Source organism: Stereum hirsutum (genome assembly GCF_000264905.1).
Source record: "Stereum hirsutum FP-91666 SS1 unplaced genomic scaffold STEHIscaffold_15, whole genome shotgun sequence".
NCBI classification, from domain to species: Eukaryota; Fungi; Basidiomycota; class Agaricomycetes; order Russulales; family Stereaceae; genus Stereum; species Stereum hirsutum.
This window is the reverse complement of record NW_006763145.1, coordinates 1,285,521-1,307,429: the sequence shown is the minus strand read 5'-3', so window position 1 is coordinate 1,307,429 and position 21,909 is coordinate 1,285,521. Positions and strand designations below refer to the sequence as shown.

At 50.3% G+C, this 21,909-nt stretch overlaps 5 protein-coding genes across 5 annotated transcripts; 2 read left to right on the top strand and 3 right to left on the bottom strand.

Annotated features, from left to right (window-relative positions):
- STEHIDRAFT_84957 (WD40 repeat-like protein) lies at positions 1 to 4,263 on the bottom strand. The gene is made up of 9 exons (XM_007308604.1): positions 3,813 to 4,263; positions 3,629 to 3,732; positions 3,316 to 3,461; positions 2,951 to 3,233; positions 1,837 to 2,829; positions 1,526 to 1,645; positions 689 to 1,305; positions 518 to 625; positions 1 to 451 (listed from the first exon to the last, which is right to left on the bottom strand). Exons 1-9 carry the CDS (start codon positions 4,092 to 4,094, stop codon positions 186 to 188), a joined length of 2,919 nt encoding a protein of 972 aa, XP_007308666.1. The 5' UTR covers positions 4,095 to 4,263; the 3' UTR covers positions 1 to 185.
- A 4,081-nt stretch (positions 4,264 to 8,344) lies between these two features.
- Positions 8,345 to 9,879, top strand: STEHIDRAFT_19435 (amine oxidase; the record flags this gene model as incomplete). The annotated part of the gene is made up of 2 exons (XM_007308231.1): positions 8,345 to 9,504; positions 9,567 to 9,879. Coding segments are annotated over 2 exons (1,473 nt in total), but the record flags the coding sequence as incomplete, so codon positions are not given.
- A 1,385-nt stretch (positions 9,880 to 11,264) lies between these two features.
- STEHIDRAFT_65030 (fatty acid conjugase) lies at positions 11,265 to 13,105 on the top strand (the record flags this gene model as incomplete). The annotated part of the gene is made up of 10 exons (XM_007308285.1): positions 11,265 to 11,327; positions 11,404 to 11,656; positions 11,712 to 11,785; positions 11,846 to 11,896; positions 11,965 to 12,183; positions 12,252 to 12,407; positions 12,464 to 12,619; positions 12,697 to 12,745; positions 12,809 to 12,876; positions 12,929 to 13,105. The coding sequence occupies 10 exons, from the start codon at positions 11,265 to 11,267 to the stop codon at positions 13,103 to 13,105; spliced, it is 1,266 nt and encodes a 421-aa protein (XP_007308347.1).
- A 352-nt stretch (positions 13,106 to 13,457) lies between these two features.
- STEHIDRAFT_161094 (delta-12 fatty acid desaturase protein) lies at positions 13,458 to 15,322 on the bottom strand (the record flags this gene model as incomplete). Its single annotated transcript, XM_007308603.1, has 11 exons — positions 13,458 to 13,672; positions 13,730 to 13,739; positions 13,807 to 13,884; positions 13,939 to 14,022; positions 14,075 to 14,093; positions 14,148 to 14,317; positions 14,383 to 14,425; positions 14,480 to 14,492; positions 14,566 to 14,851; positions 14,904 to 14,911; positions 14,968 to 15,322. The coding sequence occupies 11 exons, from the start codon at positions 15,320 to 15,322 to the stop codon at positions 13,458 to 13,460; spliced, it is 1,281 nt and encodes a 426-aa protein (XP_007308665.1).
- Positions 15,323 to 20,628: 5,306 nt separating this feature from the next.
- On the bottom strand, positions 20,629 to 21,395 carry STEHIDRAFT_161093 (ICMT-domain-containing protein; the record flags this gene model as incomplete). The annotated part of the gene is made up of 2 exons (XM_007308602.1): positions 20,629 to 21,183; positions 21,237 to 21,395. 2 exons carry the CDS (start codon positions 21,393 to 21,395, stop codon positions 20,629 to 20,631), a joined length of 714 nt encoding a protein of 237 aa, XP_007308664.1.
- Positions 21,396 to 21,909: the final 514 nt, after the last annotated feature.

Below are 21,909 nucleotides of genomic sequence, written 5' to 3'. Positions count from 1 at the left end.
CCAAGAGTGATTTTCGACGTTCCGCGTAACACGATGAACATAGGATATCGAAGACGAACAAGAGCAGACCGAGTAAGAACACAAGAAAAATAATTAAAAAGAAAAAGGTATCTACTCCACTCCACTCCAAGAAAAATCCCGCCCTCTCATCTCTCCCTTTTCCCTCCCACTCATCACCTCACAACTCACGACGACGCATAAAGCTTAACCACCCCATCCGCCCCCGCACTCGCCATAAACGGCAAACTCGCATGGAACATCACGTCCAACACGCCCTCCTCCGCCTTCTCCCGATGGCTCGAGATCTCCTGCACGCACGCGCGCGAGCCGAGGATGTCCCAGAAGCGGACGGAGCAGTCGTGGCCGCCGGAGACGAGCGAGAAGCCGGAGGGGTCGATGGAGAGCGAGGTGACGCCGTCGAGGTGGGCGGGCATGGAGTGGGTGCATTGACCTGGAGTGGGGAGTTGTGTTTGATTAGTTCAATAGAGAGGGAGAAAAAGGAAGAGGAGAAGCCTACCGGTGATGATGTCGAACATCCGGATGCGCTTGTCTTCGTGAGCAGTGATGAGTATCGGCATCGTCGGATGCGAAACGATACTGTTCGCTTGTCCCCACGACGCTTCATCTACCAAAACCAAACCACTCAGTCAACAATTTGTTTGGTAACGAAAAAAAAAAAGCAACGCACCATCCGCCTCACTCGCCCCGCCCGACAACCTCATCAACTCTCTCCCATCCTCGATATCGAATATCTTGATCACCCCATTCGTATACGCCACCGCCACCTTCTTCAAATCCACCTTGATCGCCTCCACCGCCGTCGCCCCCGGCACCTCATCTCCCTCATCCTTCTCCACATCCTCATCCTCATCCCCATCAGTCTCGCCCTTCTCCTCTTCTTCCCCTTCCCCTGCGCCCTCGCCCTCACCCTCCACCCTCTCCTCCTTCAACCCCCCATACATCCACCCAACCCTCAACCTCGCCCCCTCCCTCCCCCCCGCTCTCCCTACATCCCAAACCTTAACACTCCCCTCCGCCCCACAACTAATCAACGTACTCTCATCCCTCACGAGCGCCAAATCCCACACCGCGTCCGTATGTCCGATCAACTCTCCCCTGAGCCTCGAGACGTCGAAGGGCGCGTAGGTCGTGTGCGACGGAGGGGGGAGCGCCCAGACGCGGACGGTCGAGTCGAGAGAGGCGGAGTAGAGGAGCTGTTTGGAGGGGGAGATGATCAGGCGGGTTATGGCGGCGGAGTGGCCGCGGAGGGTCAGTTGGGGTTCGACTTCGGTTATGGCGCGGGTGCTGTTTTCGTGTTTCGTTTTGTGTGTTGTATTTTTGGAATGGGGGGTGTATTTTTGAGTGTGATGTTGTGGCGTAGCCGTGAGTGGCGCACGTTCGAGCGCAAAACGAGCGAGGAAGAAGAAGCACCGTGAATGCATGTCCACCCACGAGGAAACCATGCGGAAACCCATCAGCGACGAAAGAGCATAATGCAAAAGAAAATAGGAGAAGGTGGACGCACGCGGAAGAAGCGAGGCCGGCGACGTCCATGCGCCATATTTTGACCGTGCAGTCGTCACCGCCTGTTGCGAGGCAGAGTTCGGTCGGGTGGAACGCGATCGCGCGCACGGCGTCTAGGTGACTGTAGAAACCGAGAGAGGGAGAAAGGAATAGAATACAACCAGACGAAGGGGGGGCGCAAGCATAGGTCAGTTTCGGTTCATGAGCATGAGTGATGAGAGTCGCTTCTCCAAACGGCGCACAGCGACAAGGAGAAGACGAACGGGCCAATAAAGTGGAGAGAGAAAAAAGAAAAGAAAAACTCAAACTGACTTCCTCAACGTCCTCTTCGCCTTCCACACCTTCCCATCCTGCACCTCCTCTCCCTCCTCCGCCTCACTCCCCACCCCAACCTCACTCTCTCCCTCCCCTTCCTCCTCCTCCTCCTCCTCGCCCTCCCCTTCACCCTCCTCACCCTCGCCTTCACCCATCCCGGCACTACTCCCCGAATCCCACCCCTGCACCCGCACCCGCGCCCGCGTTGCCTGATCCGCCTCATGCGAAAGCCTCAACTGTTCCTTCCAATTCCCCTCCGGGCGGAAAATAGCCGTAGGGACACTCTGCGCATCGAACGCTCCCGCGCCCACTCCTTGCCCTCCTCCTCCTCCTCCTGCCGGCCCACCTTCCCTCGAAATCGTCGTATTCGCCGCACTCAAATCCCCACCCTCCTGTCCAGCACCTGGCCCAGACGCCGGCTGTCCCTGTCCTTGTTGTTGTCCTTGCTGCTGCTGTCCTTGTTGTTGTTGCTGAACCACCCCCTGATGATTCGCCCCACCCGTCGTCAACCCCCTATCCAACATCGGAATCTGCGGTCCCCCCGTCGCAGGCGCCGACCCCGGTCCCTGCTGCTGTTGGATCATACTCTGTCCAGGCCCCACACTCCCCGGCCCTCCCCCGATGCCCAAAGGCCCGGGAAGACTGGCGCCGTTCATCAGTGGGAACTCTTTTCCGACGCCACCGCCGACGTCAGGCATGATCTTCCTTGGCCTCGTCGCGTACGGATTCATTCCCATTCCTCCAGCACCTGCTCCTCCACCCATCCCCCCTGCGCCTCCCATCCCTGCAGCACCAATCGAGTCGAACGAAGGAACGTTCGGAAGACTGAGGGACGTGTTCGACGCGTTGGGGTGCGTGGGATTAGGGGGTGGAGGGGGACCGTTGGGGTTATTGTTGTTGTTGGTGGATGTTGGGTTGGAGAGGAGTTGTCGGGTCGGGAGGGGGTTCATTGCTTGGTGGGAGGTGAGGTATGAGATCTCTTGAAGGCATCTGTGTTCGATTCGTCATCATTCCAATCAGTTCGTCAGTTCGTGATTTTCAGTCGACAGCGCGGTGTAGTACAGAGCAGAGTAGTGAAAGGATAATGGGAAGTCAAAGGAGGAAAACGCACTGCTTCAAATAATCCCTACTCCTCGCCCGACTCTTCGGGTCCCTCCCCGGCGGCGGCTTCCCCAACGCAGACGCAGCGATCGCAGCCGCGGGTCCACCTGTGCCCGTCCCTGTGGTGCCCTGCCAGTTCGAGGTCGCAGTGCCTGCCCATGTGAGGGGTCGACCGCCTCCTGCAGGTCCACCAGCACCAGCACCAGAAGCGCCGCCGCCGCCGCCGCCGCCTACGCTGCCGGGTCCGCCGGTGGTGGCACCGTTGGGTATCCGGGGCTCGGGGAGGGGAGAATCTGAATCATGTGTGCGCGACGAATAATTGAAGAGGAAGGTTAGTAGTGGAAGTAGAATTGGCGAAGAGAAGATGAGACGGACCTTCACTGCGTGGCGAACTCCCGCTGCTGCCTTCTTTATGGCTCAACACCTCGTCCTTTTGGGATTGTGCGCCTGCGCTTTGGGCGGTTGCGTTGGGTGCTGATGCGTGTTTCGGGGCTTGGGAGGGTTGGGAGAGTTGTTTGGAACTGTGGACGTGTTTGTGGATAAGGTTGAATGTTAATGCAGACGTTATAAGAGTGTGAGAGTGTGGGATGGGCGGATGGACACGTCGACGCGTAAGAGGACGGGGAACATGTCAGTCAGTGGATTGCATAAGACGAGAGATAACGAGAACGTATAACGAAAGACGCACCGTTCGATGCGAAGTGCGTATTCGAGCATTTTGATACGGCGCATAAGGTCGACCTTGATATTCTCAAACGACCTCCGCTCGCCCTCGAGCAGCGCGATCCGTGCCTGCACACGACGACACCAACGTCAACAACGTCAACAAAACACCCAACCCAACCTGGCGAACAAGAACGAAGGAAACGCACCCTCATCTCCGCACGTTCAATCTCCCACTCATTTCTGTCCCGCTCATACCTCCTCCACTCCGACTGCAAGAAATGCAACACATTCGACAGCGTAAAGTCCTGTCCGTTCAACGGCGGCGGTGGGATATCATTGCCGTTCTGCGGTCCTCCCTGTTGCTGTTGTTGCTGCTGCTGTTGTTGCTGCTGCTGCTGCTGTTGTTGTTGTTGTTGCTGCTGCTGCTGCTGTTGCTGTTGCTGGAGATGGAACTGGTTCTTGTTCTGCTGGTTGACGGAGGCCAACATGGGGATACGGATCGTGCCCGGGTTCGGGTGCGGGTTCGGGTTTTGCTGGTGTTGTTGGTATTGTTGGTATTGGTGATGATTCTGATACGGCGGTGGATGCTGTGGATGAGGAGCCTGCAGAGACGAGTGAGCAGGCGACGGCGACGGCGGGGGATGCGGATGGGGCTGGTGGTTGAGAGGTTGTCGTTGCGCCTGCGAGCCGCCGGCGCGTGTGCCCGCCACTGGCCACATCAGGAAACAGCGAAGCCTGCGAGTTTTTGAATTCGCCTGTCCCCAACCTCGAGGACGATGCAAAGTTCAAACAAGTCGCGAAAAAAAAAAGAGGAGACGACAGGTGAGCTGGGTGGCGGCTTTTTACTTTTGCTTTTCTTTCTCCGCGTGGACTAGACCTTACCCCAACACCTGGAACGTCACCGTGAACGTTGGCGCCCTTTGTTTTCCTCTTTCTTCTTCCGGCGTGGCCCGCCTCAAGGCCTCAAGGCTCAGGCGAATTCACGAAACACGTTTTTGGGCGATGATCTACGGGGCTCCTTTTGTTGTGGAAGCCTCCTCCTGTGTTGTGAAAACCTCATCGTTATGTATTAGCTCTGACGATCCAGACGGTACGGTGAGGAAGCGATAGACTTCGGTCATGTTAAACGTGGGCAGCGCCTGGCGCAGACCGCCATCGTTTGAGTATCGGGGAAAGAGTCAACCTCCTGGAGGCCTTGTATGCCCTCATACATACTCACCCCGAGTCACACCTTCATCAGATTATCTGAACCATTTTGGAACGACACGTACGCTCCTCAACGCTCCTCGCCATGTTCTCACGTTGTGGTGCAGTTCTTGAGCCACCTCTCGTTTATCTTTGACACCCTTGCCGACAGATGCGTTTTAGTGGCTTTCCTTCCGCGGTGACAGGGAGATGAATCCCTGTATTTTAGTATGGATATCTCCTGTTGAATCCTCGCACGCTCTTGTCATCTACTGCTGTTACAGTCTACCCAGCGCTGACCGAGCACCCACAGGTTAGATTATGATACGGCCTGCCTGCGACCTATGCCTCTTGATCATGCATTCAGCGCTAGTTCTGCGGTGCGAGCCCTTGCTTCTTCCAAACGTCATGCCATTTTCTTCCTATTCCTCTTTTCTCTGAGGCCGTTTTCCGCATTTCGCGTGGGCCAGAACGATCCCTCACAGTCAAAGAAAAGCATTGCGCCGTAGGTCAAGGATCTCGAAAAATGTTCTGGCAACAACAGTCTTTTCATGACCTAGGCTACAGATATTTTCCGGGACTTTGACATCAGATGTTCATGCTCTCTTAGCTCTGCGCGATGATTTTATTGTTGAGGGGGGATGGCAGAGCGTTTTGATGGCTTTTCCATCTGGGCTCACGGAAGGTGTGGTGTGCAATGAATCCATAGATTCATTCACCTCTCGTTGTCGCTTCCTCCTTCGAGTCCCTTGTAGCCTCTCGCAATCTGCTGCTGTCCAGCATCCTACCGCAGGTTGAAGACACGTTGCCCGCCTGTTCAGGTGTGCTGCTCACTTAACTACGCCCGCTTTCAGCAGCTGTTGTGCTGGCGCTGGTCCTATCCTGCGTTACATGTAGAGCAGGCGTAACCATGCTCATCTTCGGCGGGCTCATGTATCGCTAATTCTGCGATATGACCCCTCCTTCCAAAAGCATTACCGGGTTCTCTTGCTCTCCTCACAATAGACCCCCTGCCCGCTTTTCTCGTGCGCAGAAACGCTCCCGCACAAGCAATTAGAGAAGCATCGTACCGCAGGTCACAGTTCTCAGAAGATGTTCTGGCCTCGACAGTCTCTCCTGGTTGGCTTGGGCTGCGATTCATATTTTTTTCTGTGATTGAGTGACCTGTGCTCGTGCTCTCTAAGCTTTGTGCAACAATTCTTTTGTTGAGTGAGAATGGCGGTCAGGGTTCGTTGAGCGCTCAAGTCACCTCACCCATGTAACTCAGCATGCCTATGATCTATCTAGTCCTAGCCATATCTCGCCACAGTGGCACTGTTCGAGTGCAGAGCGCTCATGAGAGCAGTATATGCCTCCATACCCACTCTGGACCTGACTCTGTCACTCGACGTTTACTTGACCTTGACAGTCTTAGCTCATTGATCTGAATGCACGATGAACTCGATCGCGAGCGGCGAAAGTCCAAAATCGGAAGAAAGCATCGTGAAACGAGAGGAGCACTTGTCAGTTTTCGGATGATACTTGAAATTCTAAGCGCTGAGAGAACATTTCTCTTTTGGATCGTGCGTCTTCATTGATTTATTCTGTGTCGGGATAGGTCAAGGATGTCGGGATGGCAAGGATATTTATTTAATTGGATCGAGGGAGGGCTTGATACAGTCGTCTTCACGTTCCCCTGTGAGCTGATAATTATTCGGTCTTCGGCGTACTTGAGGACTCCCATAACCATATGCTCTGCGTTGCGTTTTCGATATGATGAACTATTCTTTAGGGGTATACTCCTCATAGCATCGCCGGAATCTTCGTCTTCATTCAAGTTAGTTGGTTCCACGTCCAGATCACGGCTTGCGTTGCGTATCGCCCACTTTGAGGTCCAGCCGTAATCGAGGCGTCCGAGCGCGGCCCAGAGGTCAGTGACCTACATGAAATGAGTTCGCGTGTGGGATCTCCAACCACGGCACTGTACCACAACAGACCAGGCGAAGCTCCATCCCGGTTCGAAGTCTGCAACATCGAACAACAGAGTCTCAGACTGTAACATGAAGTGGGTCCGCATTTCTTACTAGCCATAGACTCAAGGGTTGCTTCTGAAGTGGCGCACACTCATTCAGACAAACTCGCACTCTTAGAGAAGACATTCTGGCGAGAAATCAGTCTAATCAGGCTGTGGACGTGCGGTACGTCATACTTTACCTTCTGAAGTCTACATGATATGTACGGAACCGCTAACTTTGGTCTTCGAAGTCGCGGCTTCGACAGGGAGAGTTGAAGCTCTCGTTCCCCGCTGTGCTCATCTTCCGTGAGCCTCAATGCTCATGAATGTAGCTTACACTCATTCACATTTGATCTAGGTGGAAGCCACGACGTGGTTTATTCCCTAAACGAGGACGTAAAGACCTTTCGCTTGCTCCCAAACGCTATGAAGATAGAACGAAGACACCGTGCTAGGCGACCTCGCACGTCTTCGCTCATCTCAGTCATCAGTTACTTTGGTAGTCTGTGCTTGAGATGGTAAGTGTGGGGCCTGGAGCACTCAAGCAGTCTATGTTCTAGAGGCAGCAACCTCGCAGTTCATGGCAGTTTGGGTTTGATTCCCAATATACCCCGCAATTATAACCTCAATAGAATAGTCCCCACAGTGACCTTCGAAAGGATTTCGAGAAGTATCTGTGGTGTCGGCATCGTCATAATTCATAGTCTGTCCGAAGATGGCCCGTCAGCGCTTTCACCATTCATCGCTCTAAGTCGAGCATGGTCACCACTATCTAGTCGTCTGGACTGTGGCTCATCTCGTTACATCCTATTGCTTGGGCTCTGGTAGGGTGCGCAAACTCAAAATGTTACAATATACTCATGTTCTCCAGCAGCACATGAAGTATCTGCGCTCAGCTACCGTCTAAATTCGGATCTTTCGAACTTGTCGTCCGCTCCACCTGACGACACTCATGTTTTCCGGCAGCAGAGTGTGAAGTATTTAATTTACGCTCAGCCACTGTCTGAACCTGGGTTTCTTGAGCATGTCTGCGCTACACATGACGATACTCATCTTCTAGAGGAATATAGAAAGAAGGATCCGGGCCTAGTCAGCGTCTAAACCCGGATTCTTTCGAGATTTTCATTCCTACACTGGATGATACTCGGATTCTTTAGCAGCACATGAAGAAGTTGCGCTCAGCCTCCGTCTGAACTTAGGTTTCTCGAGATTTTCGTGCGCTCCACATGATGATACTTGTGGGCCGACTTAGACTCATATACTTCAGGGTCTTGGGCGAACGCATGAGTATATGTAGGTCTCCGCGTTCTTCCAAGTAACGACATTCTCTGACATCTTTTTCCATAAACGCCATACGCCCTAGCTCAATCTTTCTGCCCAAGTCTTTCCTACCCTCGACTAAAACATGCCTACACCAGAAAATCTGACCTCTAGCACCCATCCCGCAAACGGTTGTCGTACGCCAGTTCTACTGTTTATCATGATTTTCTCGCTATGATGTACTTACATGCGTTTGTTTTGTGCATAGATTGCAGCTGCCCCTGCGGAGAACGCATAGCTGTCGGCATCGTCGGCGGCGGAATCGCTGGCCTCTACACTGCTCTGCTCTTGAAGAGGGCCGACCCGGACATCAGCTTTCATATCTTCGAAGGTACTGAACGTGTCGGTGGTCGCGTCCTTACGCACTACTTCTCGCACGAGAAGGATCAGTATTTCGAAGCGGGCGCGATGCGCATCCCTGATTCTGCAGCGCACCGTATCACCACTGATCTCGTCGCCTATCTCAACGAGCACAACGACCGCGACCGCCCCAAGGACGACAGGCACGTTGAACTCATCAAGTACGTCCTCAAGTCGCAGGGTAACCAGACCTACGTCAATGGGAAGATCATAGACCGTGGTGTCAGCGCTTCAGGGGGCGAGAGCCTGTCGGCCAAAGCGATAGGCTGGGATGTTCCCGCTTTCTACGCAACCTCCACCGCAGCAGACCTCCTCAAAAACGCGATCCAAAAGTTGATGGACGATTTTCCTCTCAAGAGGGCCCTTGACGATGGGTTAGAGAAGTTCGAATCCGTTTTCCGTGCCTTAGCCCAGAAATGGGACACCTTCCCATTCCGCGCCTACCTGCAACACGTCGCAAACTATCCACCCTCTGTTATCGACTTCATCGAAACCATGGAGTCTCAAACGAACGAGTTCGCCCTCAGCGTCCCCGAGATGATCATGCAGAATCTCGACTTCGGAGAGGAGAACTGGAAGACCATCGCCAACGGTATGACCTGTCTCCCTGAGGCAATGCTCGCTATGATCGGCAACGAACACGTAACGTTTGGGGCCCGCGTCAACTCGGTGCAGCCGAAGACGTGTAGAGGTGTCGACTTTGTTGAGATCACCGCGACAGGGTACAACGGGAAGATCGTAGCAGCTTTCGACAAGGTCGTGCTCGCCATTCCTCCCGCCGCACTCAAGATGATCATCGCTCGTCCGATCTGGACGCCGGCGAAGGAGATGGCGATTCGATCCATGCACATCGAGCTGCTGTACAAGATGGGCATGCGTTTCAAGAAACGGTTCTGGGAACTAGTAGAAAACCCGTCAAGGGGTGGTCAGACTACGACAGACCTGCCCATCCGCTGGATTGTCTTTCCTTCGTACGGTATTCAGTCTTCCGCGAACGACGGCTCCAAAGGACCAGAGGGTGTGCTTCTCATATATGCATGGTTCGTGCGATCGCGGTTTCCTCTGTCTGGCGAAAACACTCACACTTTCTTCGACTGGTCAGGATGACCGACGCCGCTACCTGGCTTCCTCTGACCCCGCTCGAGCGCCGAAGCCTTGCCCTCGATGCTCTAGAGAAAGTTTACAAAGGGCGTCTTGCCGACCTCGAGGATCCTCCCAATCCCAATCTCACCGTCACAGACTTGCTCATCGAGACGTTTGACGTTGTCTGGTCAAGTTCAACAGCGACGGGGGCCGCCATGTTTCTCCCAGGGCAGTGGCTGGATAGATTCGACGCTTATCGGGCTTCTGAAAACGATGGACGAATTTTCTTCGCCGGGGAGCACCTTTCGTTTCATCATGCATGGATATCGGGTAAGCATCTCATTCATTCTCAGCAATATTGCTTCGCACATATGTATGTTGAACCTCGAATATTATTAGGGGCCGCATACTCTGCTCTTCACACAGCTCGCGAAATGTATCCCGGAAAGAACATTCAGCAGCTCACGTCCTCTGAACGTACCGGTCTTCGCAATGATGGTCGCACCGTCACCCAGAGCCGTTCCCCATTCACGGTCCAGAGCCTTGCAAAAATCACACCCGCGGGCGTCCCAGCCATCCAATTCATTCCTCGGGACCCGCTCCGCCTGTATAGTCGGATTGGTAAATACGACTATAATAGCGGTGAAGGCCTTCCAGGCAGTCTTGGACAGGATGAACATCATGCTTTGGGGCCCTTGGTCAATCATCTTCGACGCTATTGAATTACGCCTTCCGGCAATGCTCATGGGGTAGACAACCTTTAATGTAGGTTAACTTCACTCAATATTTTACTGCTCGTGTCGCTCCAATCCACTGACTCCTCTTCCAACTATAAGATACGCTCTGCCGACTTGTGAACGACTCGTCGGTACTGAACATGTGTCCGTTTCTTCCGTCGTAGTATGTCGGTCTTTTTTTCGACTCGCGCGTGTCTTAATGGCAGTGCCCTGTTCGGTGAATGAATCTTTCTTTCCGCCTTTGCTTTGTGTATTTTCTTTTTTGAAGTTTCTGCGTCTGCAGTTGGATCACACACGAGCCTTTGTAATTGACTTGTAACTTGAAAAGGCCTGAGATATCAAAAATATCTAGGCATTCATGTGAGGTATAAGCGGAGACAGACAACCAGCGTCGCTCTCAAGCCGGCGTACTTACTCGCAAGTAGCCGGACTCGTTCAACGACGTCGGGCCGGGGATAGCCAGTCACGTAGTATTTGGTCGAACCAAACACAGTTCTCCCGGCGCGACTGAATCAACTTTTAAACCCTAAGCTAGGGGTGTCCCATTTTCCTTTCTCCGGCAGCCAAATACATCCCACAAGCCCTTAATAATAAAACCTTCAAACCAGATCCGGACTGCCGAAGACGCATCGATCCAGTATATTCAGGTGCGCGTCCGTGTGCCACATCGGCAAACCATTGGTCATCAAGAAGATGGCTGTCATAACCAGTTCCTTCCTTCCTTCTAATGTCGAAAGCATCGCGCCTCCATCGTGTCCGAGCGGTGTCCGGGGCAATTGTGGACTGTGTGATCTCCCACACCGATTCCGTTCGTGATTCGTAGCTTCTGATTTCTGTCGGATCTCGACGTTATCTCTGGTGCCAAATAGTATAAGTGGCTCGAGTTCGGTAGGTAGTTTTCACCCCTTCTTTCTCTCCCGCTGCGCTTGATCAATCTTCAGCCGTCCTCTCTCGAAACTTGACCCCCGTCCGACGTAGGAATGATATTCAACGACTCGCCAGAATATCTGGAGCGCAAGAATACGCCTTTCACTCCTCCCGATGTATGTGGCATTGATTTATTACTGGAATCCATGATGCTCGTGATATTTATCAACGTCATCAACGATGCATTCATAGGTCGGCCTCTCACAGATACATGCAGCTATTCCGCAGGCGGTGTATCGAAAATCGACATGGAAAGGACTGTATTATGTGTCCTGTCATTTGGTCTTAGTGTGGCTGCTGTACTCTCTTGCCGTGCATATCGATGATGTGCCTTCAAGGCTAGCTCGAATTGAGCATCGTGTCGGTGTGCTATTTATTAGATGCGCATTGTGGGCGGCCTATTGGTTGTTCCAAGGCATTGCACTAGCGGGTTGGTGGACTTTAGGTATCGTCTTTCACCCTTCCTTCTTCGTACCGAACTGACTAAGGCAACATTCTAGCTCACGAAGCGGGCCACGGAAATCTCTCACAGTATAAGATTGTGAACAATATAGTGGGATTCACCCTCCATTCTGTGAGCCACGAACATTTTACGCCTTACAGTAAAGCATTACAGCCCCTCTACTTCTCTCAGATGATTTTGACGCCGTATTTCGCCTGGCGCAGCACGCATAGAGCACACCATGTCAGTCTTAGTCTATGTCCTGACACCCGATGAAGGACTTGGCTTATTTCTGCCTATATAATCATCAGAAAGCGGCGGGCTCTATGGAGCGTGACGAGAACTTCGTTCCTCGCACACGCAGTGATTATGGTCTCCCGAAGGATCAGGAAAGAATTGTATACAGCGACTTTTTTGAGGACGCCCCTTTATATACTATTATCAGCTTGCTTCTGATGCAGTTAGGAGGGCTGCAGGCATACTTGCTTTTTAACTCAATGGGACTCCCATCGTATCCCCCAGGAACGAACGTAAGCACAATGGCTGTCTATCTCAACAAGATATCGCGAATAACTTGTAACTAACGTAGTAGGAGTAGCATTTTTATCCGTCCTCAGCGTTGTTTAAATCTGCAGAGTACAGCAGCATCGTCATATCTGATGCAGGTATTGCGGTAATCCTCATATTTCTGTTCCGTTATGCCATGCATCACGGATTTACCGCGCTTGGCAAATACTACATAGTCCCGTATATTGTACGTGTCATTCACTTACAATTACCGTGTTCCTGACCATGTTCATTCCACGCCAGCTTGCGAATCATTGGGTAGTCCTCTTTGTCTTTCTTCAGCATTCGGATCCTACGGTGCCGCACTACAGAGGAGATCAGTGGACTTTTCTCAGAGGAGCATTGGCAACCGTGGATCGTCCTGTGATGGGGAGGTTCGGCCGATTTTTCTTCCATAATGTAAGTCCTTCAGGCGCTTCAAGACGTTGAAATGTTCCACTCCTTATTCATACTAACCTTTATACTTGGTGTCGCAGTTATCGCACGACCATGTCGCCCACCATTTGTTTTCGACAGTTCCATTCTGTGAGTACATTCGTACTTCCCCAGAAAACGGAATGATTTGATGGATAATCTCGTGGTCTTTAGACAATCTACCTGAAGTAACTCGAGTCCTGCGTAGCATATTGAAGGAACATCACAATTATGACTCAACGGTGGGGCCTCTAATTCGTCTTTCACATACAAATACTAAGTAACCGTGAACAGAATACGTTCTATGCTCTCTACCGCTCGTTCACGCAATGTTGGTTTGTAGAGGACGAGGGAGGTATCGTCTTCTACAAGGATAGGCGTGGCCATTCCCAGCGTGAGCTGACTTTTATCGGAAGCTCACAAAGTGGGACGCCAACGGGGGTAGGAAACTCAAAGTCTACGAATACGTAGTGTACGAAAAGACACCGTACTCACTCTCACACTTACACTTGTAGTACTATAATGTGAGCAGTATCAGACACTTCAACTGTCCTCGCTTAGTTTCTCCCCTATGAAATTCGTATTGGAATGAAGTTTCCGCAACAATGTTTTTCGGTTTTTGTTCTACCTGTGGGAGTGCTACGGCTTGAGAATGGCGAAGCTACTATAGCCACGTCCATGTCCCGCCACCCGAATACTGCAACAACGATGTATCATTCTGGAGCGTAGACGTGGCACTAAGAGATATATATATAATCAAAGGCAATTGTGAAGCAGTATAGAAATTTGTGAAGGGGACGAAGCAGGAACATCCCTCATGTCCTCATGAGCTCTGCGCTTGACCTCCAGCCGTTCCGATAACCATAGAACGTTTGTGCATGCCCAACTTGTTCTTGTAGAATAGGACGCTTCCTTCGTCCTCCACAAATATGCACTCTGTGAATGACCGCTTCAAAGCCCAGAAAACGCCGGTTGAGTCGTAGTTATACATATCTCCAAGAAGAGGTCGAATGGCCTTGTGCGCCATCGGCAAGTTGTCTGTGTTGCATGGTTGTCAGATAACCTAATATGGAGTAGAAGGAAGACGTTACGAACAAAATGGTATCTGTACAAAAACCAGTTTACAGGGGCATTGTCAGTCAGATTGTATATATTTTGGAATTATTCCTCACCGTTGAGAAAAGATGATGCGTTGTATGGTAATGGTTGAGTCCGAGGAAGAAGATGAGCCCAACCCACCCGAGGAATGGCTGACATGGTTGGCGTGTCAACAAAACGTAAAGCCGAAATATGAAGGCTCTTACCCTGTCGATAGTAGAGAGAGATCCTCTCGCTTTGTTCCAAGCCTCTTTGCGGTAGAATGGAACGGTCGGGCAAGAGTGTTGTAACTATTGAGACCATGAGTGACACAGCCAAATGTGACCGGCTGATTATTCTCACGAAGGTCATTGCCACAATCCTATGATCCAGCACATAAGCCATGGAATAGTTTATGAAGTGGGGAAAAACTCACCAGTGGTTAGCAAACAAAAAAGGAACGATGTAAACTTTGCAGACCTCCGAAAAGGAGCTGTAGCACGCCCACACCCAAACGAATGCAAGCATTCCGAGGATACCAAGATTAGATGCTAATACTTGTGATCGCTGCTCCGGGCTAAAGAGGCCCGAGGAGGGAATCCAGTGCTATGTAGTCACAGCGAGAAGTCTAAGGACAGATCAAGATTGAAATGTGTGCTAGCGTGACTAACGTTTGCACCCGCTGGGTAGCGCTTGGAACCCGTGGTATTACACCTAGGTGCTATTGAGTAAATCATCGACCACATACTATGTTGATGAGTAACGCACGTCAAATATGTATCTGCAAAATTCAATCACGTTTCAGAATGGACAATGCTTCGAGCGAGGAAGAAATGCTTTGTGTTTTTACTTACGCATGCCGAAGAATTGCATAATGACAAGGCGACTGAGCTCAAATATTGGGCTTTCCTCAAACGCCTCGCGATACTGTGCCCGTCTGGTTTTTCCTAGAGGTGGAAGTCTATAAGCTGACCGCGTGTATGGAACGTACACCTCATCGTTCTCCAAGGATCCAGTATAGCTGTGGTGCCGTAGATGGGTTATGCGCCACGAGAAGTACGGTAGGAACAACCATGTATGACACAAAAATCCGATCACATGATTAACCCCGCTATGCGGTGACAAGTTGTTATGATCACACTGAAGGTGACGGTGTCAGTGAATGTTCACGCTCGTAGGGAAGAGAACATACTTCGTGACCTACATAAATATCACCGTCAAGGTCTGAATATAAGTAGTAAATAAGAGAAACTCACCTATGGTCCACAAGCCTGCCCATGCTATCCCTTGTAGAGCCCAGTACGACAACCAAAATGTCCAGCGGATTAAGAGGAGAATGAAGGGTGGATACCGATCAAGACCATCCGATAGATATGCAGAGTCGATGAATCTGCTCAAGAAGAAGAGCACGGCGGACACCGTAAAGATAGGAGATGTATACAGCAAAGATTTTGGAGTGCTGCGCTGGAAAGCGATCTTGGGTATGGCATCCTTTAGGGCCTGCATGTCGATGTCGGGGGGATGAAACTCTGTCTGGGTTCGTTCCACGTATTCCGGCCCATCTAGAAAGATTCGGGTGGCCATCGTCATGTGGGTGTAGCTCGAAGACATGTAAAAATTGTATTTAAGCGAGACAGATCGTCTTCATCGCCGGGGAATTTTGGGATCACTCCTTCTCACTTGATCACATCCGTCACAGTTTTGCGGAGTCTTCCGAAGAATTACACCGCGATAGCAGTTCTTGGAGTCTCGAATTCGAGAACACACATCTGATGATCATCTTTGCATCCAGGTGTGCTAGATGCAGCACTTCAAGTCGGGGCATGTCGTATGGATATGAATATACCAAATCTGTCGAACGTCTCGCTCCAAGCTTTTCAGGGTTAGCGTTTTCCGGGCGTAGTTACCGCCGCCGGTATCTTGAAAGCGGAAACAACTCACCTTGATACATTAAGGAAGCTATTCCCAAGCCAAGTAGATTGGGTACAACGTTGTGGACTTGGGTGCCCTGTAAACCCTAGTAAACCCCGCGCTCAACTCGAAATCTTGCTCTGTGTTCCGGCACTCCTTTGGGAACGAGGCGATGTCGCTATTTTAACTATGTGCTTGATCCTTGGGCGTCTCAATCAGCTATGAGCACACATATGTACATTAGATATATCACAAGAACCTGACGTTCACGAACCGACAACACCGCGGACGAGCTGTAAAATGGTGCGGAACCTAGACTCGTGCCCGAATACCCGCTATCCGGCAAGATAACACGTCGCGGCGGGGTGGGTACCGATCTCAATTTCTATCTTTAGATTTGATTTCCCCGCGCTCGTCGCGGGAGTGATTGCGAGTCTATGCTGAGCTATCTGCCGTTATAGATCTCAAACATAATAAATTATCCGAGACAGTATATATCTGTGAAGCATTGAGCATAACGGATACATTCCAGTAATTGATAGAGGGTCACCTTACGACGATATAGTAGCCCCACCGGAGCTTGTAGAGGGGAGATCGTGTATATCTCCAAGTATCTCGAAGGCTATGCGGTCATTCCCGAGTTGACAGTAGGTGTCCCCGTGCGCGGTATTCGAGATCGAGTACACAGCTCTCGGTCGTGGAGGACTACACTATATATATATATATGTATGTATAACAGCCCGTTGAAAGCAAACAATATGATCAAGGAGCTCACCTCAACGATAGCGGACAAAAACTCGAAAATTGGCTGGTGGTGCCCATGCTTCCACCGTTGATCGAACCAACCTAGATGGCCCCCGTGGCTTGTCACAGCGAGCGTCAACCAGGGAGACTTCTATCGAGGCTTTCACATCAGAATGACAGCATGAAATGTATAAGGATCAGATGTATTTACCTCTACGTAAGGAATTGTCGCCTGCGTAATTGGATCGTCGGCGCTGTTCAATGCCAAACAAGGAATCCTCAATGACTGTATAAAATGGCAAGAACTTGACTTCGAATACAGCTCTGTGCTGGACGAATATCCCGAGATTGGTGCGATGAAATGATCAATGAACCGCGTCAGAGTCATGAGTGGGGAATTTAGGACCCTCTCAATCTCGTGAGCGGAGAGGAGCGGCGTCAAGGATTCATCGACTTGATGTTCATTATGGATGTAATCCCTCCCAGAAAGGAATGCGTGACGGTTTCTTCTGAGAATTGATCGATAGTAATGTCCCAAGACTGGGTTGTATACGAGTTTGTTGAGAATGGTGCCACCCTTCAGATATTTGGCTCCTGCGACATAGTCCCTAGACGAACTTGAGATTGGCCTGAATCACTGTTACCAATAAATTGACGACGTACCAAAGGTTTGCGACACTGATTATAGCTTGCAACGGACACTCAGCCCCTTCCTCCCCGGCATATTTGACCAAAGCATTTGCGCCTAATGAGAACCCTAAACATTTACTGTAAATGATGTCATGATACAAATATGAGGAGGGACCATCTTACCAATTCCAAAAAACTGACTTGAAGGGAATGCATGCGATAAGTACAGAATGGCACATCGCAGGTCATCAGTGGTCCCCGCCTATGAAATTTCAAATAGAATCATTATGACGCATTCTCTGAAACGTCTAACTGGGGGAAGTGTCGACTTCGTCGCCGGACACCTTGCTTGAAATATTTACTTTGGCACGTGTACAATTTCTCATTTCTGAAGTAAAACGAAGTACTTCAGTCAACTATTATCCGAGTTGTTAAATAACATTACCGATACCATTGGCGGCCGTGCTTCGTTATACATGCAAATCAAATGCAAACGTGTGTGCTCGTTGTACTGTAGTTTTTCGACCAACTGTTCGTGTCATGACCGCCGCCATGACACGCCACCTAGCGCCGTCCGAACTATATTCCATATACATTCCTCCTATTTCTTTAACTTTCTACGTACATTTCTGCCCCCGATTACCACCCACACACGAACGCACATGCTTCACGACACCCCCAGATTTTCCTCGACAATTCTATTGTTTTTCTTCGTCTTCTCAACCCCTTCCAGTCGCTAGAAACCCAGCGTGAGAAGCTCTTCGGAAGTACCCGCACGCGCGTCGACCCAAGTCCCTATCCTCCCCCGACGTAGGGATTATGTCTAGTGACATCTTCCCTCACGAACTAAAATCTGCTGAAGGATAGATTGGAGCCAAGCGGTCAAGGACACTTCCCCAATTTATTTGAACATTCTATGATTTTGTTGAAGAGTCGCGGAACGCTCGAACTCGACCATGGGAGGCCGCACCGAGCTGCCGGTCCTGTAGAACGATTCAAACTCCGACCCGCCAGTTCTCCTCCTCCTTGCAACGCCTCTAGGATATTCCACAGAGCGTATTTTCAGTCCAAATAAAATACGTACATGCGCTATAGACTCGTCGCAATAGTCCTGGGTACAGAACGGAATATCTCAACAACGTCTTGCTCGACAACGACGAGTTTCAGGCACAACTCGTGTCAGGGCCATCTGATAAGGGAATTGGTCTTTCAACTCGACCATCCCCCACTCGAATAAGGAGTATTGGGTATCGGGAGTGAGGTATTGGATCGTACTATACATTTGCAAAGGCGTACGATTATTCGGGACCCTCTTAGCGTTGATTCACGAGTTTTCTTACTCATCCACTTACTCAGCCAACTGGCCCATTGTTCTGTTGATTGTTTTACCTACTGTTTCTCTACGCATTGGTGCTCTGCTTGATTAACTCGTTTGGTGTACCTCTCGCAACACGCTACGACTTTCTTCACTATTTTCCTTGGCGTTCTAGTAGTGTACAATGATGGACACTTTTGACTTACTCATCACTTAGAGATATTGTTCCAAATATTCTCCCCAAGTCTCGAGTCCCTTTGCTACAGTACAGAATAGTTAGTATAAATAGTCTAGAAGTCTCGCATGTATTTCCCCAGTTTCCAGATCGTCAATTCCCTGGCTTTCGATTTAACTCAATATATTCTTACCCTTTTTCCGCCTCAACCTCTCTCCAACTCGTCGTGAACTGTGGGGTTTACTTCACTCCCTGATCGCCCGGTCGTGACAGTTCGTCACGCGTCACGCCGACTGCGTCGACGAACAGATTTGGTCCCAGCGTCACGCATACAAAGGGATTCACGAACAGAAAATCGTGACCGATTTGCGCACAAAATCATCAAAAATGCAATTTTTGGGCCAAATGCGAGCAATTTCGCCTGTTCGTCACGCGTGGCCCACCTGAACGAACCGTGGCCCAGCGGAGGTCACGGCTGACATAATTCTCCCACGAACACTTGGTCGAAAAAGTACAGTATTGGGCCACACAAATTATCAGCCACATCAACTAGAATGTGATATTGTCATAACCTCTTGCGAGCGGAATGGGAACGAGTCTAATTGTTCGGTTACTTTGTGGTTTTGACGACAAACCCTTCTTGAACAGACACCGTGCAGAGTTTTGGACTCTGGCAGACTCTGGACATGCTGATGCGGTACACCAAGCAGTGAAGATAGTGGGCAACAAAATCGCAACCGGAAATTTCACGCATATGGTGATAATATCTTCAGAGAGCAAACATTCTCGAGGCTGCCTTTGGATCAAAAAAACACAGAGGACAAGAATGTGCGTTCAACGCAAGCACGAAGCATAAAATGACGGCAAACGCCGGGAGTACCGGGGAACGCCGGTTGATGCTGCGTTGTTCTTCCCACGATTTGTGGATGTCCAGAGACCTTGCAAGCAAGGTGATCTGAGCTAACATGATATAGTCGTGGGCTGCTAACAGGGGTTTGAGAACCTTTCGTCAAGGAGTGAGTAGAAATGCGGGCGATAAGGGCAATGCACTTACAGCCTCGCGCGTTGCACACGGCAACTCTAAATTTAGCTACGCAAACACGATGAGAGCTCATCAGGTCGGATACGAAATCAAGGATGTACGGCTCGCGAGAGCCTCCCGCCAGCCCGTGCATGAGGATAAGAAGAGTCTCCCCTTTCTGCGGCGGTAACACGATCGTTGAAGGGTATAAATCTATAGATATAATTCCTGCAGATTATATGAAAACCTGACCTCATCATGTTTCTATCAATATGAGAAAATGTTGCGGACCTCCATCCTGAGTCTTGAGATACTTGCTGTGGCGAAGGAGTCTGATCAGCCACGCAAGAACCATCGGTACTTGAACCATCGAACATACCGTTCATAAATGATGCCTTCGGGACCAATGTCTGGCAGACATGCGTAGAGGGTCTGTATATGTCCACTAGAGAAAGTGAGTTCTTGAGCTTGTGGTAGACAATAAGGGATCGCTCACGATCTTAGCCAGAAATTAGGTATAAATGCGGCCTGTTCACCAAAAAGCGATGGCACTCTAGACTTAACGATATCTCTGAGTGACATTGCATGCGTGGTATTCCCAGCAACACTATGGCCTAGAGAGCAGATTGCGTCGCCTGTGATAGAACTAGATTGATATACACGTAGGAAGACGGCAGTCCGTCTCATATAATACCGAAAGACCAGAGTAGCCAAAATGGCGACAATGCCAGTGGCTACTGCGGTACAAGAAAGACTAACATGGATGGAGTCAGGTTGGAAGGTTGACATATGCCGGACTAAGTGATGGTCCCAGTCGTTATCCTTAGGACACAGCGCAAGGAAAGCGAATAGCGCGTTGGCTCGCTCTCAGTGGCGCATTAAAGTTCAGACCCCGATCGCCGAATCCGCTCCGGCTGCCGGCACACTGTGGCGAGGCAGACAAGGAGATGTCCGCGGTTCTTGGCTATATATGCCACTGCTTATACTCATCTCGAGTTTCCGATTTTCCAGTGTGACAATTCTTGAAGTTCAAATCATCTGGACGATATACATTCTGGACCTAAATATGTGTTACTACCGGAGATAGCTCAGGCGAGCGTAGATACGACCGAATCGGAGGCTTAGTAGAACCCTATCATGAAGCGATGCGGTACTCTCTGTCTATATCCTTCCCATTCCGCTCCAAACCGGTGTTTCAGCATATCATCCTCCACAATACCCCTCCTCCACAATGAGGCGACCGAGAATAACGCCAAAAACATGTAGAGTTTCACCCAAGCACCATTGCCAGAGTCCATGATGCCGCACTCCGCATTCCACCCTCCTCGCGAGAAATGAAGGAGAATGAGTCCGAGGATGCTCAGTGAAACGGCAGTATAGCTCGGATGTCTAACCCACGCGTATGGACCGCTGGTTACAAGACGATGTTCAGGACGAACAGCCACCTCGAAAGTGTGCAGCGATCCTAGCTCCCTATAGCACCACATCCGTATCCCTCCACCCACAATGAGAAGCGCGAGTCCTGCTAGAAACTGCGGTGGTGTAGATAATACGTTCTCGGCATCAAGTTCCAACCGCGGACATATCGCGCGAAATAATGGTGGTGGGATAGAGATTGGGTAGGCGGTGGAGACGAGCATTGTGATCTCCGACATGAATGCCGCAGTGACGAACATCTGGAAGAGGAGTCTTGAGTAAGATTCTGGCGTACATCAATAAATGTAGCTACCTTCGATGAAAACGATATCTTCCGAACCAATTTCTCGAAAAGTTGACCAGAGTATATCATATCATTTGAAGTTGCTGGCGGAGTAGGGGGAGTGAGAGCGACGTAGTAGGATATCGCGCCCAGAGCAAGTGCAATCAGTTTCAGTTCCGGGTAAGACATTGGAGATTAGGAAAGTGCATTAGACTGTATTGATGGGTTATAAAGACCGCTGACTCTAGCATCGAAGAAATTCAAGGACCCGGACGTCTGAAGTAAGGGCCCGAGATGGTGTAGGCGTCAAACGTACGTCACATCTTTTCTCGAGGAGTAGTTTGAGGTTTCCTTTCTGGAGGCTCCCATTGGAGGCATCACTCCATTGACGTCTCATATATCGCAGAAACATGAGAACGTAAAGATCGAATATCAGACGTCTGATGAGCTATCCATCTGTGATATTCACTACGGTTATGGCCAAGGGGGAGGCATAAATAAAATAAAAAACCGGGGGTAGGGGGGAGGGGGGTCCGGGGGGTCCTTAAATGTGAACTGTCCTGACCTTACGCGGAGCCGTTTTCAGTCATTTTAGCAACTTTTTGACAATTTTTTACATGGTCTTATGTACTTTTCATGCATCTCTTACTCTAATATCAAGGTTTGAATGTTTTCTATTGACCTCAAAATCAGAAAAGGCTGT